General features: G+C 31.9%; 1 protein-coding gene across 4 annotated transcripts; it reads left to right on the top strand.

Annotated features, from left to right (window-relative positions):
- The first annotated feature begins 9,445 nt into the window (after nucleotides 1–9,445).
- On the top strand, nucleotides 9,446–16,624 carry LOC130979137 (auxin response factor 19-like). 4 transcript variants are annotated; one of them, XM_057902500.1, is made up of 15 exons: nucleotides 9,446–9,988; nucleotides 10,237–10,346; nucleotides 10,523–10,621; nucleotides 10,749–10,805; nucleotides 11,182–11,337; nucleotides 11,410–11,494; nucleotides 11,598–11,688; nucleotides 11,853–12,017; nucleotides 12,162–12,284; nucleotides 12,989–13,064; nucleotides 13,178–13,316; nucleotides 13,436–15,303; nucleotides 15,431–15,621; nucleotides 16,059–16,204; nucleotides 16,336–16,624. In XM_057902500.1, the coding sequence occupies exons 1-14, from the start codon at nucleotides 9,937–9,939 to the stop codon at nucleotides 16,192–16,194; spliced, it is 3,348 nt and encodes a 1,115-aa protein (XP_057758483.1). In that variant the 5' UTR covers nucleotides 9,446–9,936; the 3' UTR covers nucleotides 16,195–16,204; nucleotides 16,336–16,624. The 4 variants fall into 4 exon arrangements, with proteins under 4 accessions (XP_057758483.1, XP_057758482.1, XP_057758481.1 ...); XM_057902499.1 differs by having other exon boundaries at nucleotides 16,059–16,227; XM_057902498.1 differs by having other exon boundaries at nucleotides 16,059–16,236.
- The last annotated feature ends 271 nt before the right edge of the window (nucleotides 16,625–16,895 follow it).

Raw genomic sequence — 16,895 nt, 5'->3', positions numbered from 1 at the left:
TTTATTTTATTATAGAAAAAAAACCTTTTATTCAATCAATATATTAAAAAAAGATATAGAAATAATAATCAATAAATGAAGTGGGTGTTGCATCTACCATGTGCGTGCAAGCGCATTTGCGATCAATCCAGTAATAGAAAGCCGCATGAAATTTCTCTCTTTCTCTCTCTCTCCAGTGACCATTTTACCCTTTTCATAATGTCTTTGCGTGCCAATGTACCTATTAGTCTATCACAATTATGATTACGATTTCTTTCTAAAAGAGCAATTAAACTAATCAATACTCCATTCCTTTATGAATATAGATTATAGATCACTTTGGCCAAAAGCATATAAATTAACAAAAATATTTGATAATTAAAAAATATTAGTAAAAGATTATTAAAATTTATTATTTTAAATTTTATTTAACGTATTTTCTTACAATAAATAAATATTAAATAAAATAAATTTAAGCTGTTTAAATTGATTGTTTTTTATTTGTCTTCTAAGAGTACAAATATGTAATACTACTTTTCAAATTATTAATATGTAATACTGATCAAATATATTATGAGAAATGTTAGGGTCAGTAATTTTGATATTTTGTAATCATTAATTAGTTATTAATAATATTTTTAATGGTGTAAAATTACATCTAATAGTGAGAAATTACTCACTTTTCTTTTGATAATTAAATATTGGCAAGAAAATACAAAAGTTACTGGCCCTTAGACGTTTTCATATATTATAATAATGAATAGAAGTATATATGAAACAGTACATTAATCTTTTTTAAATTAATTGAATAACTTATATTATTAATTTAAAAAAATAATTTATTATCATTAACGGAGGGAAAACTGTTCTTTTTTTTATTTTAATGAAACAAAACAATAATAATTTGGGTAGCCGTGTGGTAATATAGTGTGGTCATAATATATAAAGAATTTCGTTTTAAATGTATTTTGCTATCAAGAAAAATATAGTTTTAAAAGTTAAACTCTTTCATACGTAAATCCATCCAATAGACCAATAATATTTTCTGTAATTGTAAATAATTATCTGTTTTTAATAAATTTAATGGACACGAATGAAATACAAAAAAAAATTATTGGCATCCGTTGCAAATATATTAATTTTTTAAAATACTAATTTATCAAAATAGAAGTTTATTTATCTGAGAAAATGTTATTTGATTGCTTTAAATAAATTGTTAGGTTATTTTTTTTATGATAAGGTATTTGGTTTGAGTTCGGACAGATTCAAAACTTTTAATATGAAGGGATTGAAGTTTCAGATGAATTTTTTAAGAGTAAAGTATTGTTTTTGTCTCCAACGTTTGGGGTAAATCTCAAAATTGTCCCTAACGTTTCAATCGTCCTATTTACGTCCCTAACGTTTTAAAATTGACTCAATGTTGTCCTACCATTAGGGATCCGTTAATAAAATTAACGGCGGGACAAAATTGAGACGATTTTAAAACGTTAGGGACGTAAATAGGACTAAAACGTTGGGGACAAAAACGATACATAGAAATAAATTTTAATTTTATTCTTCAATAATATCAATTTTTACTGTACATAGTATTCAATTATTTTTAATCATATTTACACTTAATCACCTTATTTTTATTCTAAATAAATTTATTTTTTTAATTTTACATTTAAAGTAATGTATTTTTTTATAAATAAATAAATTTTATACTTTTATTCTAAATAAATAATGTAATGTGATTAGAATGAAAGTGTAAAACTATAAAAAAATATAAGTAATGTGATTAAGTAATGAAAGTAAAATTACATTATTTATTTAGAATGAAAGTATAAACTTTATTTATTTATAAAAAAATTATATTATTTTAAGCGTAAAATTATAAAAAAAATTAATTTATTTAGAATGAAAATAAGGTGATTAAGTGTAAATATGATTAAAAATAATTAATACTATGTATAGTAAAAAATTTATATTATTGAAAAATAAAATTAAAATTTATTTCTATGTATCGTTTTTGTCCTCAACGTTTTAGTCCTATTTACGTCCCTAACGTTTAAAAATCGTCTCAATTTTGTCCCGCCGTTAATTTTAACGGAAACGGCAGGACAACATTGAGTCAATTTAAAAACGTTAGGGACGTAAATAGGACGATTGAAACGTTAAGGACAATTTTAAGATTTACCCTAAACGTTGGGGACAAAAACAATACTTTACTCATTTTTTAATTATTTTTTTATTATAATTTTCATTATATATAAATAATTTAGATATAATATGTATTTTTTACAAAAGAAATTAAAATATATAATATGATTATTAAAATATAGTTATCAATATTATTACTAATATTTTATATAATAATATAATGTTAAATATATTAATATTTTAATATTACTAAAAAATAAATATTTTTTTAAAAAAAATATAAAGTGAAATATATAGAAACAAATTTAAAAAATACAAAACTTTGAGTATATAATATTAAATTAGTTAAATAAAAATATTTATAAACAAAATAATTAAAATATAAACTCATCATATAGAAAAAATAATAATATATAAAACCACAAAAATGCATAATACTTTCTATTTCTTTAAATATATATTTTATACATAGATATAATTTTTTAATATTTTGAGAGAGCAAAGCAACTACTTGTTCCATTTGTATCCGTCCTTAAGTCTTAAGAACAAATAAATAAATAAGAGTTAATACTCAAATTCGTCCCTAAAAAATACTTCGATTTTCATTTTAGTCTTCGAAAGATAAAGTTAATCAAAAGATTTCTTAAAAGATACATGACTAAATCAGGTTTGTCTTTTCGTCAATTCTCTTGATGACTTGGCTAACGTCTACTGACGTGTGACGTTAACTGCCACGGTGGCAGACAAGGAAAACGATGCCGTTTTAATTGAATGGCCTGGTAGTTATGATTCAGCGTCGTTTTGTGGCCAGAGTAGATTCAAAACGTTGCAGACTCTCACCGCCATTCCATAACAACTATCTCCATGTTTGGCTTTAAAATATTTCGTCTCCCTCAAGTCATGCCCTAACCCTTTCATCTTGCATTCGAACGTCGCCATCCACGTTTGTCATTGTTGGTTGACGATCAAAGTAGAGTAGGTGTTGCTACTGAGAACAGAAGTCGTCGTCTCTGTTAGCAACATTGATTGTGGAAGAAGTAATCATGACGGTTAGAGGTAAGAGTTAAATTTTTTTCATATTTTTTGAGTCAGTTTGTGGCCTGATGACTTAGAGGTGGCGTTCTGTATGTCTTTGTCTGATTTTGGGTAGGAGTTTGAGGAGGCTAAGGGTTTATGTGACTATTGTTGAAGATTTTGAGTGTGTCAGAATGCATTGCTTTGACTGCCATTGTGATGATATTTAGTTATGGGTCTTTCATTTTAATGATGGTTATTTTTCGTTGTTGCATGTTTGTTTTGGGGTTAAAGGTCATTAAAGAGAAAGACAGACTTCAGTCCTCTCCTAAACCTACTGTAGCCGCACCAGTGGCTATCTCTGCTGAGACAATCAAGGGGACTAGTTCAGCCACTGCTAAAAAGCTAACCAATTTTATGACCTTCATTCCTACTCCAGACTTTAAGCCCCTAAGAAAGACAAATAAATGACTTTGATTGGTGTTGAAATGTATTCTGGTTGAATTTATTTTTGTGTGAGGATACTTTATGTTTTTTTGCGCAGGACAATTGAAGTTCCATTATCAGCATTTTGGTTATTTATATAATTGAAAGTTGTACTATGCCCTTTTATTTTGGTCTAGCCTACTTTTTAGGTTTGTATCCTCATGTAAAACCTTATGACTTTGCTGTAGTTTTTATCCTTAAGACAATGTAACATCTAGCCTTCTATGGCAACTCAATTTTTAAGAGTACTTTGACCGCTGATTATGTTCATTCCTTAATACATCTTACTGTAACAGTGATTCGAATTGGTTTGGAACATTTGAATTGGATTGTGTTGTCTTAATCTTAAAAAATCAAATGCAACATCTATTCTCATTCAAGGAATTCATCTCATCACACCATGACATATCAATAGAATTTGTTTTACTTGGAACTATATAACAAACAACAAACGATCACATTAACGACAACTACCACAAACAGGAAAATTATTAACATTTTCAATGCTTTTACTTCAACTTCCAAGCTGCCCAGTCTCTATGCCACCTTCAACCTCCATTCATCATAGTCACTTTCAACCTGTAGCTTAGCCCCATAATCTTTCTTTCTTCTACCTTCGTCCACTCCTTCATAGTCATCATCGTCAACCCACTTAAAGTAATTGTAGTGACTGCCCTTCTGCAAATTCAAAAATCAGAAAATAAAAAATTGAATAAAATCCCAAAACACAAAACAACATGAAAAACCTTTAACTTCTTACACAACACTCACCCGATACCTTGGACATGCACGGAATAGTCTATCTGGGTTCTATGCTGTCCTAGATTTTCTTATCGCAGCTTTCAACCCACAGAAATATGATTCCTCATGGGTTTTTCTCCTGGTTTGCATTGAAGTGCTGGAACCATTAATGCCATTCGGGAAATGACACACTACTACCACGGCCTCCATTTGCTGCCTCCATCGTCGCCCCAAACCAGCCAATTTCAACACTTACCCAGGCATATGGCCCTCTAATTATTGAACGCGACATATTTATCATCGAAATTAGGATTAGGTTTCAAACACTGAGGGACTGATTTGAACTGTTTCCCATAGTTACCTTGTTAGCAATAGCTAATGATACGTTGGCCTCTTCCACGGAGGCAGCTAACGTCACACGTCATCATACGTTAGCCAGCTCATCAAGGGAGTTGACGGAAGGACAAACGTGATTAACTTGGGTATCTTTCAAGGACTCTTTTGATTAACTTTATCTTTCGGGGACTAAAATGGAGATCGAGGTATCTTTCAGGGACGAGTTTGAGTATTAACTCAAATAAATAAATAAAAAGTACTTTCTTTTAGAGTAAACCTGTACTCAAAACTCTTTTGACATTGCGATCAAAATTAGGGATGGTAATATGCACCCTATTCACAAGTATCCAATTTGATCTCATCTAATCGGGTAAGATTGTCAATTCGATCCGCAACGAGTATAGTAGGGTGTGGATAGAATTTTCGTGCAGGTCAGATAGGGTACGAATTGAGTTTTAACCCTACCCAACCAACCTGTACCCTATATATATATGTGTGTGTGTGTGTGTGTGTGTTATATATAAAAATATATTTCAAGTGGATGTTGAATCAAAAACTTCTCACTAAATGCAAAAGAACTAAAAGAAGATCATTAATTGATAATTTAATACTTTTTTTACATAAAAGTTAGTTCTATTTTAAATTATCATCGAGTTACATAATAATATTACATTTTTTTTGTAATTCGCAGGTAGAGTCGAGTATCCGTTGGTTAAGAGCGGATAGGATTAGGGTTGGAATATTCTCAACCCGCGAGTAGAATATGGTTGAGTTTATATAAAAATCCCAATCCGTAGGTAGGGTTAGGGTTGGCTCCAAACCCGATCCTATCTTACCCATTGCCACCCCTAATCAAAATCTTAAAAGAAAGACACATTCAAAATAACTTTATTCGTATGTTATACATCCAGGTTCAATCAAGCAAGTCCAACACCAACAAAACTATTTTCACTAAAAGAGCATGTACATGCGCTCAAAATCCCCCGCGTTACTCTTCGCGTTCTAATATGGAAAAATGTTCTTCTTTTTCTTCTTTTAAATTTCCGCATGCAGGTTCTTCTTCTTTCCTAATGTTGCATCTTTTTTTCTTCTTTTCCTTTTTCATTATCTTTTTCTTTTGTTATCGTCATCACTAACAACACTAATATTTTGCTAATATCTTTATTGGTTCTAATTTTCTCTTATGACATCATTAAATAATTTTGGTTTATTTCTTATTTTATTTGAAGTTCATTTGGATTCAAAAATAAATTCGATGTGTTTTGTTGATGATTGAGTCTTTTGACTATTTGTTCAAATCTAAACTAATTTCTTTTCATTTGTGCATTAATTGAGATTCACTTGATACTACTGATAAGTATTGTCCAATTTTTTTATTCCTTAAGTAATTTCAGTTCATTCCTTAGTTTAATTGAGGTTCATTTGGATCAAAAAATAAATCAATGTGTTTTTGTTGATGATTGAGTCTTTTTGACTGCTTATTCAAATCTGAACTAATTTCGGTTCATTTGTATCTTAATTGAGGTTCACTTGATACTGCTAATAAGTATTGACTAATTTTTTTATTTCTTAAATAATTTTGGTTCATTTTTAGTTTAATTGAGGTTCATTTGGATTCAGAAATGAATTTGATATATTTTTGTTGGTAATTAAACTTTTTTGAATGCTTCTTCAAATTTGAACCAACTTCGGTTTATTTGTGTGTTAATTGAGGTTCACTTGATGCTGCTGATAAGTATTGATCAAATATTTTATTTTTTAAGTAATTTCAGTTCATTTCTTAGTTTAATTCATGTTCATTTGGGTCAAAAAATGAATTTGATGTGTTTTTATTGATGATTGAGTTTTTTTTAGCAAAGAAGAATAAAATTATTTATTATCACTTTATTCAATTGTATTAGATTTCATTTTATTCCATTCAATTCGTCTTGAAAGTCATCCCAACCATTAGGACAAATTGTTCATTGACACCACACCTGAATTGCAAATGAACCGAAATATTATTATAACAACACTATTGTGCAAAATAACAAATGAACCGAAAATTGTGCATCCTATAAACTTAGAACCTCCTACATTCAATTTAAATTCAAATTCAAAAACAACACTGATTTTAGCAAAGAATGATAAAATTATTCATTATCACTTTATTCAATTGCATTAGATTCAATTCCATTCAAAATTATTGAAGATGACGATAACGAAAGATAAAGATAACAAAAAAAAAGAAGAAGAAAAAACGCAGCATCATCAGAAAAGAAAAAGGAGAAGAAAAAAAATGAGAAAGAAGAGAAGAAGAGCAAAAAAAAAGAAGAACCTGTGTCTACGAATTTAGAAAAAAAAGAGGTAATAAAAGCGCAAAAAAAAAAATGCACATATGTATATAAATGACTTAGTTAAACTTAATTGCTAATAGAAGTTGAATGGGGAGCATTATTGATTCTCAAATCACAAATCATTTTTTACAATAGCCAATTTTAAGTAGACGAATTGAATAGTTAATGCATATAATTTTATGCGTTGTTTTGTTATGGTTGTTGTTGTTGTTTTTTTTTTTTTTTGTGAAATATGTATTTGCACTAACGTTAGATAATATATGGTGATTTCATTGAAATGTTTAATTGGGGTATTAATTATGTACAAAATATTTTATATCCATTGTGTTCATATTAAAGGTGTTAATTTAAAATTAAATTATAGTATTAAATTTACAAAGTTTAACCAAATATTTTAAATTTGTGTGCGCACATTTTTTTCTCTTTTTTCGACTTTTTCGTTATTTTTTTCTTCTGTTATCATCATTACCGATAATATTAATATTTTGCTAATATTTTTATTAGTTCTGATTATTTTTTGTATTATTATTAAATAATTTTAGTTCATTTATTAATTTATTTGAGGTTCATTTGTATTTAAAAATGAATTCGATGTGTTTTGTTTAGTGAATGAATTTTTTACCGCTTATTAAAATCTGAACTAATTTTAATTTATTTGTGAATTAACTGAGATTTACTTGATATTGCTATAAATAATATTATGTATTTTTTTTTTAAAAAATTATTCTTTATAAAAAAAATATTTCACATGCTAGCATTACTCAAATATAAACAAAAATATTTTATATATACTATTGAAAAATTAAATTATATATTATCATATTAGCAAAAATAAGTTTTCTTTTGCAAATCTATTACTTATAAAATCTTTAGCGAAATTGAATGATAATATAATTTTTTTATACTATTAATTATCAAAATTAAATTCAAATAAATTTATTTAAAAATTATTTTAATGCAAATAATATTTCTGTGCCACAACGAAATAATTTTACACTATTGAAATTTAATAAGAATTCGAGAAGATTTATGTGAGTTATCAATTAATACTTTTCTTTTAAAATGCAGTGTTTGGCAATATTAACTTATTTTACCTTATTAATAATATACATATACATATACATATAAATTAAATTCCGGTTGTTTTAGAAATAAAAGAATATCTTAGCATATTCTTATCATTTTAAATACTATATCGATCTATGACACATCTCTAATTTATGGTATATGTAGCACATCTTTAATTTACTCTTCTTTTAAAAGTAATTGTTAGATATACTTGCTTATCGGAGTTGTTATATAGTGCATGTTATATTTAATAATATATATTTTTTTTATTAAAAATTATAGTAAATATTTAAATTGATATTTAGAGAATTTTATGTCAAATATTTTAGTCTTTAATAAATTTTTATTCTTTAAAATTTTCTAAAAATTACTCTTATCAAATAAATTAATTACTATTCCACTTTTAATTAAATTTTTAATATGTATATTAGATAAATAAATTTTTAATAAATTTTATTATAAAATAATTAAATTCTAAAGCATATTATTATAGGAGATATTAATTTTTTTAGAGTGATAAAAGAATTAATTTATCTTAAGAAATAATTTTTAATAATTTATAAAGAATAAAAACTTATTTTTAAATCTAAAATTCTTTAAAAGATATGTTTATTAAAAAAATTAGTACAATTAATTGTAACTCATTAACTCATTTATACATTAATTATTTGGAAACCATTTTGATAAAGACATTAAAAATGTATTTTTTTAAAGATGTTTACATGTATCATAATATTATTGGATATTTTTATTAAATCGATTAATAATTTTTTTTAATAAATCAGAATAAAATCGGTTTATTATAGCAACAATAATAAATTTAATTGTCCGTATTATAATTATTAGACCCGATTTGATCCGATCGATTTACACAATTTAAATTGAATTATGTTTAAATTTTTTGATAAAAAAGATAAATATATCCCTAATTTTTGTTTAAAAAAAACAAAAAAAACTTTGATCTAATAAATTATGTAAATTAATCAATTTGACCAAATTTAATAACAATTAATTTAATTATTATTGTTATAAAAAAATTAGTTTTATTTTAATTTATTAAAAATTAAAAAAATAACCGGTTCATTTCTTTACAAAAAGTGTCAGCAACTAACAGTTTTAATCAAACTTAGTCATCATTTAGCCAATAAATATTATTCTTTCTCAAATATCATACACGCACATCATAAAATTTCACCTCTGTTACTGGTTCCTTTCTAAATAGTGGTTGTTTATTGACCCAAAATCTGAAAAAAGTGCTAACCTCTAGCACTGCTGATTATTTTATTATGGGTTTTTGGTTTAAGGGGAAAACAACTCAAGTCAACAAGGCGTGTGTGTCTAATCACCTATTCCATTAGTTCAGTGAGTCCCATTTGCAGAAGAGAGAGGGAGAGAGAAAAAAAGAAAATAAGAAAGAAAACAGATGTGTGTCTCTGCATTGTAGCAAGGCAAAGGGAACACAACCCAGACACACCGCCCATCACCACCACCACCACCACCACCTCCTCCTCCTCCTAAGCAAACACCAAAACCGTCTCTCTCTCTCTCTCTCTCTCTCTCTCTCTCTCTCTCTCTCTCTCTCTCTCTCTCTCTCTCTCTCTAAAGTCAGAACTCTCCTCTTCTTCCTCTTTTTTGCAACCTCTCTCTCTCTCTCTCACAACCAAAAATCATTTTCTATTTTTATTTGCTTTAATTTTTTTATTATTATTTTACCTGATCTGAGAAAAGCTTCTGCACATTCCTCTTCTGCATACTCTTCTGCTGAGATGAATAATAATAATAATAATAACTTATAAAATACATACACACTCTTCTCGCCGGCAAGCTATCTCCGATGAAGACGCAGCCTGAACCTGCCGCCGTCGTCGCCGTACCTAACCCCGAAGGTCGCCTCTCTCGCTCTCTCTATAAAATATCACAGCTGAAAAAATTGAGGACTCCGAAAAAACCGGTCACAGTGTTTTTTTTTTCCTTTCAATTTTTGGTCTTATTTCTTTCATATTATTTCGATAATGATGTTGTTCTTATATTTTCCTCTAAGGCTTTTGCGAAAAGAAAAGTGTGTTTTTTTTCTTTTTTTTTTTGGTTTGAATTTGTTTGGACTAACTGAATGGTGGACACGTGGCGAGTGCAGAGAAGAAGAGCATCAACCCGGAGCTATGGCAAGCGTGTGCGGGGCCGTTGGTGAACCTTCCGCCGGCGGGAACACACGTCTTCTACTTCCCTCAAGGACACAGTGAGCAGGTCAACTCTAACTTAACTACCCTAACCAACTTCTCTAACATGCTGAAAAAACTGTTAAGCTTTTCGATTATGGAGTTGGATTTTGAATCCAGAATAAGCTATAATCAAAGCAAGCCTTTAATTGTTTATTTATTTGATTTGAATATTTTTTTTATTTTTTTTTTGGTTTGGTTCAGGTCGCAGCGTCTTTGAAGAAAGATGTGGATGGACAGATTCCTAACTATCCTAATCTTCCATCCAAGTTGTTGTGTCTCCTTCACAGTGTTACTTTGCATGTATGGATGTTTTCTTTTTTGGTTTGGTTTGGCTTTTGTATTAGTTTTGAACCGAAGATCAATATGGAAGGTCTGGAATTCTCTTATTTTGATTGTATGTTCATTTTTGGGGATTTTTTTTTGGCAGGCTGACCCAGAAACCGATGAAGTTTATGCTCAGATGACACTTCAACCTGTGCCTTCTGTAAGCATCATTTTGGAATGTCTCAAATGCTTTATAATTCTATAACAATATGATATGCCAAACATCAATTTATATGATACGAAGTTTTTTATTAATTTGGAGTCTGATTGTAAAGAGAAAAGGTTTGAACCAATGGGGATTGGGTTTTTTAACTGAGGGAGCTAATTCCTTGGAAAATGGTGAAAAATGCAGTTTGGCTTCGAACTGGGAGAGTTTCACACATTTAATGTGGACTATGTGTCAAACATGGCAGATATGTGTTGGAAACCAAAGGAGAAAGACCTTAAAAACTTGAAACATAAATATGCATGTTTCAAATTTTATTTTATTTTATTTTTTTGGAAACCTCACTTATTTGTTGACATGATCCATGCAGTATGATAAGGAAGCTTTATTAAGATCAGATCTTGCTCTCAAGTCAAACAAGGCACAGCCTGAGTTTTTCTGCAAACAGCTGACAGCTAGTGATACAAGCACACATGGAGGTTTCTCTGTGCCTCGCCGAGCAGCAGAGAAAATATTCCCTCCTCTTGTAAGCGTAATTACTATTTCAGGCAGTTGAATAAAATTTTCAGGCTTTGATCTTTTCCATGTTTTCAAATAGGATTATTCTATGCAACCTCCTGCACAAGAACTTGTGGCTAGGGATTTGCATGATAATGTTTGGACTTTCCGTCATATATATCGAGGTATGCGTAATGTGCAGTCCTGTATATAATTTGAAACAGCGAAATTATTGGAAACTTGCTGAAGATCTTTTTATTTATTCATTATGGTCCTCACATTAACCAGGGCAACCAAAACGCCACTTGCTTACAACTGGATGGAGTCTATTTGTCAGTGGAAAGAGGCTCTTTGCTGGAGACTCTGTTTTATTTATACGGTGAGGGTAATAAATTGATCATTGCTGTGCTGTTTGGTGCTTGAGTGGAAGTTTTCAAAACTGTCTTGAAATATATTGAAAATCAATGTTTCAAAGCTTCAACTCACTTCAGCAAATGACCTGCATTTTGACTATCTTTCCTTCTCTTTTAAATGTTCCGGCAGAGATGAAAAGCAGCAGCTTCTTTTGGGCATCAGGCGAGCTAACAGGCAACCAGCCAACATATCATCCTCGGTATTGTCAAGTGATAGTATGCATATTGGGATTCTTGCGGCAGCTGCTCATGCTGCTGCAAATAATAGTCCCTTTACTGTCTTTTACAATCCTAGGTGAGTATCTTTACTTTTCTTTATGCTAATTTATTAGTTCTTGTATGTTTGTTCAATTACAGAGGCATGGATCAACTAATTGTTTAATGAACTTCTGTTCTCAATTATAAAGTCTTGAACTCAAAATCTTTCTTTCATTTGCAGGGCTAGTCCTTCAGAGTTTGTTATTCCTTTAGCCAAGTACTACAAGGCAGTGTACAGCCATCAAATATCACCTGGAATGCGTTTCCGAATGATGTTTGAAACCGAAGACTCAGGAACTAGAAGGTGCATCAGTTTGAGTCCATGTATTGGAAACTTTTTTTTTCGGGGTATATATAATAGAACCTAAAAATCACCCAATAGGAATGGGCAGAAACAAACACGCTTCAGATGGATAAATGATGTAGCAGTCTAAGCCAAAAGTATATGCCTAAGACAAGACTCCAACACCTAAGAACACCCTGTATGCCTATAGCAGCATACGAAACATGATTCCCATCAATCCTGTTCGGCATTGCTGTCAAAGATTCATAAGAACACCCAAAACAACTTCTGGTAGTGTAATTTGCATCAGAACCGCAGACTTGCTCATACAGGTAGTAAACTATCATTAGTGAGAGTGCTAAAAACCACACCTGCTCAAGAGTCCAATTCACATTACATACACTCCTATACTTAAGAGTTAACATCAGCAACATCAAATAAACCAGTATAACAGCATACCATGTATTGTAAACATAATTTCTCAAAATTGTGAATGATCAAAATAATGCCTTTATGAAGTAAGCATGTGTGGTTGATTATTGTAATTGGAAGATGTATTAAGCTTGGCTTGTAACTTAGTTGCTTCCTGAAGTGTTTATTGATTTCTAGTACCACTTTGTAGCATTTTTTGAAATGAGATATTTGGTGGGGAATAGATATCATACTTGGGGATGTCTTAATGGATATTGTTAAAATAAATTCTAATTATTTCCATTGTATTTCAGGTATATGGGTACAATTACAGGAATCAGTGATCTAGATCCTGTGAGATGGAAAAATTCACAATGGCGTAATTTGCAGGTATAATATCTATTCTGCTTTTCTAATTCAACATTGTAAATTTTCCAATCTATCAATTGATGGACCTGCACAAGTTGTAAACAGTGTTTACCGACTCACATATGATTGGTCAGGTTGGTTGGGATGAGTCAACTGCTGGGGAAAAGCGTAGCAGGGTTTCACTTTGGGAAATTGAACCAGTGACTGCTCCTTTTTTCATCTGCCCTCCCCCGTTCTTCAGGGCCAAGAGACCAAGACAACCAGGAATGCCTGGTAAATAATTCTACTATTTATTATTTGCATTCTAGTTCCGAAAAATAAAATATATTGGATTTTTTCTCTCAAGAATTCTTTGCTATATGCTTTTGACAAATTTTAAGTTCACCTTGCAGATGATGATCCATCTGATTTCGATAATCTTTTCAAGCGGACAATGCCTTGGCTTGGTGATGATATGTGCATGAAGGATCCTCAAGGCCTACCTGGCATGAGCTTAGTTCAATGGATGAACATGCAGCAAAATCCTAGTCTTGCTAACTCAATGCAGCCTAATTATGTACCATCATTGCCTGGATCTGTTTTGCAAAATCTTCCTGGTGCAGATATTTCCCGTCAGCTGGGGTTTTCTTCTTCACAAATTCCTCAGCCTAACAATGTAGCCTTCAACACTCAGAGGCTACTTCAGACTGCACAACAACTTGATCATCTTCAGAAGCTACCGTCAACATCTGTCAACTTGGGAACAGTGATGCAGCCGCAGCAACAGTTGGGTGATATCTCTCAACAATCTAGGCAGAACTTAGGAAGTCAAACTCTTCCACAGAGTCAAGTTCAGGCCCAGATCTTGCATCCCCAGAATCTTGTCCAAACAAACAATATTCTTCAACAGCAACAATCATCCATTCAAAATCACCAATTCAATCGAAGTGTCCTTCAGAACCCTCCACAGCAGCAGCAACAGCAACAGACAATTATGGGTCAGAATCAGCAACAAACTATGGTCCCATCTACTATACCTGACCATGTTCAACAGTTACAGATGTCTGATAATCAGATTCAGCTTCAATTGTTACAAAAGCTTCAACAGCAACAGCAAACACTCTTAGCACAACCATCTGCGCTGCAGCAGCCTTCTCAACTTGCTCAAATCCAAGATCAGCAGAGGCAACTGTTAGATGCAGCACAGAGCTTCTCTAGGTTAGTCCCTCCTGGTCAAGTGCTTGAAATTCCTCCGGTACTTCAAAATTCACTCCCAGAGAGTAATGCGATCACAAATCAAATGACAAAGGCTAATGGTCGGAGCAATATACATATCTCTCATTTGCCTCAGCAGCCAAAGCCTCAGCAACAATCTGGCTTGCTGCCTGAGATGTCTGGTCAAATGGCACTTCCCCCTACCCCTTCACCAAACCAGCTCTCTGCTGCTGGCAGTGGCATACTGAATGGAGCAGCTGTAGCTGGACAATCTGTAATTACTGATGATGTTCCATCTTGCTCCACCTCACCTTCTACAAATAACTCTGCCAGTGCAGTTCCATTATTGATAAATTCCCGGTTACATAGAAGCTCAATAACTGCTGATGACATGGCTCAATCTACTGCAACATTATTGAGTTCAGGTGCTTTAGAAACCATGTCATCAGGTGCAAACATGGTAAAAGATTTACAGCCCAAGTCTGAAGTCAAGCCTTCTTTAAACATCTCCAAAAATCAGAATCAAGGAAGTTTGGTTCATCAGACATACTTGAATGGTGCTGCTGCTCAAACAGATTATTTGGATACATCATCTTCGACAACTTCAGTTTGCCTATCTCAGAGTGATGCTCACATGCATCAGAATAACAACCCGATGTCTTACAATCCACAGTCTATGTTGTTTAGAGACAACAGTCAGGATGGGGAAGTTCAGGCAGATACTAGGAGTAATGTTCCATATGGCAATAATGTTGATAACCAAATGGGAATGCCATTGAATCCAGATTCTCTTTTACCCAAAGGCACAGTGGGGATGGGGAAGGATATGTCGAATAATTTCTCTTCAGGAGGTATGCTTGGGAACTACGAAAATAACAGAGATGCTCAGCAGGAACTTTCATCTTCAATGGTCTCACAAACATTTGGAGTCCCTGATATGACCTTTAATTCTATTGATTCAACAATAGATGATAGTAGCTTCTTGAATAGGGGTGGATGGGCTCCACCACCACCACCACCGCCATTGCCAGCACCACAGTTTCAGCGTATGAGGACATATACCAAGGTATATATTTAACTATGTTGCCATTTTGGTCTGTCTAGTCCTCGATGGTGGACATGTGCTTCTTCATGTGCCTGTATAATTAATTATTCTACTCTAAATGAGCTCTATGTAAACTATATCCTTGTAGGTTTATAAACGAGGAGCTGTCGGAAGGTCCATAGACATCACTCGGTATTCAGATTATGAGGAGCTTAAACATGATCTAGCTCGCAGATTTGGCATAGAGGGCCAGCTGGAGGATCGACACAGGATAGGCTGGAAACTTGTCTATGTAGATCATGAAAATGATGTTCTACTAGTGGGAGACGACCCTTGGGAGTAAGTCTATAATTTTCTTTTATCTTTGCCTATCTTTGAGCATGTTCCTAGCTGGCTAGAAAATGTCAATAACCATTTTTGTTGGTCATGTTAGTCTATGAACTGGAAGGTGTTGTTTTTAGGATAGATGCATCTCCCTCTGTGTGAAAATATCCAATGTATGATGGCATATGATAATTCAGAGGGATATGCTTGCTAACAAATAACTCTACTACCTGATTTTTTTATTTTCTTCAAGATGTCAACAACATGAAAATTAGGACAAAGTGCAAGTTATTTTTTAAAAAAAAGGGTTAAAGTGCATTTTGTATTTTCGAGTTATTCCTGAATGCCAGTGACACAATGACAGCTGCACACGTTTAACTTTATACTGTAATTCCCAACATCCCGAATTGTTCTCTTTTAATAGATTAATTGTATGTAACATGATATTTCAGGGAGTTTGTTAATTGTGTACGCTGTATCAAGATTCTTTCTCCCCAAGAAGTACAACAGATGAGCTTGGATGGAGATTTTGGCAATGCTAGCCTTCCAAATCAAGCTTGTAGCAGCTCTGATGGTGGGAATACTTGAATGTAGTCAAGTAATGTTAACCATTCTTCCATGGTAACTTAGGTATTTTCTAGGAGACATAACTTATTGTCCCAATGGCGGTTATTATGCCGTTGCGGACTTTTGTGTCCTGCATCAGGACTTAAAAGTGATCTTTTGCAGTTCAGAGGAGTAATTTTGGCGCTGCTGTGTGCATGCAAATTTGAAGAGCCAAACTAAGGTGGAGAACTAACTGCTGCTAATGCTACAACTTAAACCAAGGTGTTAAAACTGGTACTGTATTCACCCTGGGAAAGTTTGCTGTGTATGAAGGCACAGATATGTTGTTGTTGTAATATTGAACATAATTGTTCTGGGCACAGTTAGAAATGTTTAATCAATTGTATTGTAGAAAGAAAGGGTTTAAATGTTTAATATTACTCCATAGTTTTGATTGTATAAATTAAATTTATAGGTTTGCTGTCTTTTAGAGGACATTCTGACTTTATTTTTCTAATAGAACAACATTAGGCAACTATTTTGCCTAAGATTCTCTATCATCTGGACACCATAGCTTGATAGCCAAGAGGTAGAGAAACATCATTTTTGTTGTAAGCTGAAATGGATACTTGGAACCGAGTTTAGGAATTGATGGAGCTAATGGAGCTGTATTGGCTGTGCAATAGTTAACCACAAGTGATCATGTTTTCGTTTTTACTTTTCAAAAAGTAAGGTGAGCTACT

The sequence above is a fragment of the Arachis stenosperma genome, chromosome 5 (assembly GCF_014773155.1).
Source record: "Arachis stenosperma cultivar V10309 chromosome 5, arast.V10309.gnm1.PFL2, whole genome shotgun sequence".
Taxonomy (NCBI): Eukaryota; Viridiplantae; Streptophyta; class Magnoliopsida; order Fabales; family Fabaceae; genus Arachis; species Arachis stenosperma.
This window is presented reverse-complemented; position numbering and strand designations above follow the sequence as displayed.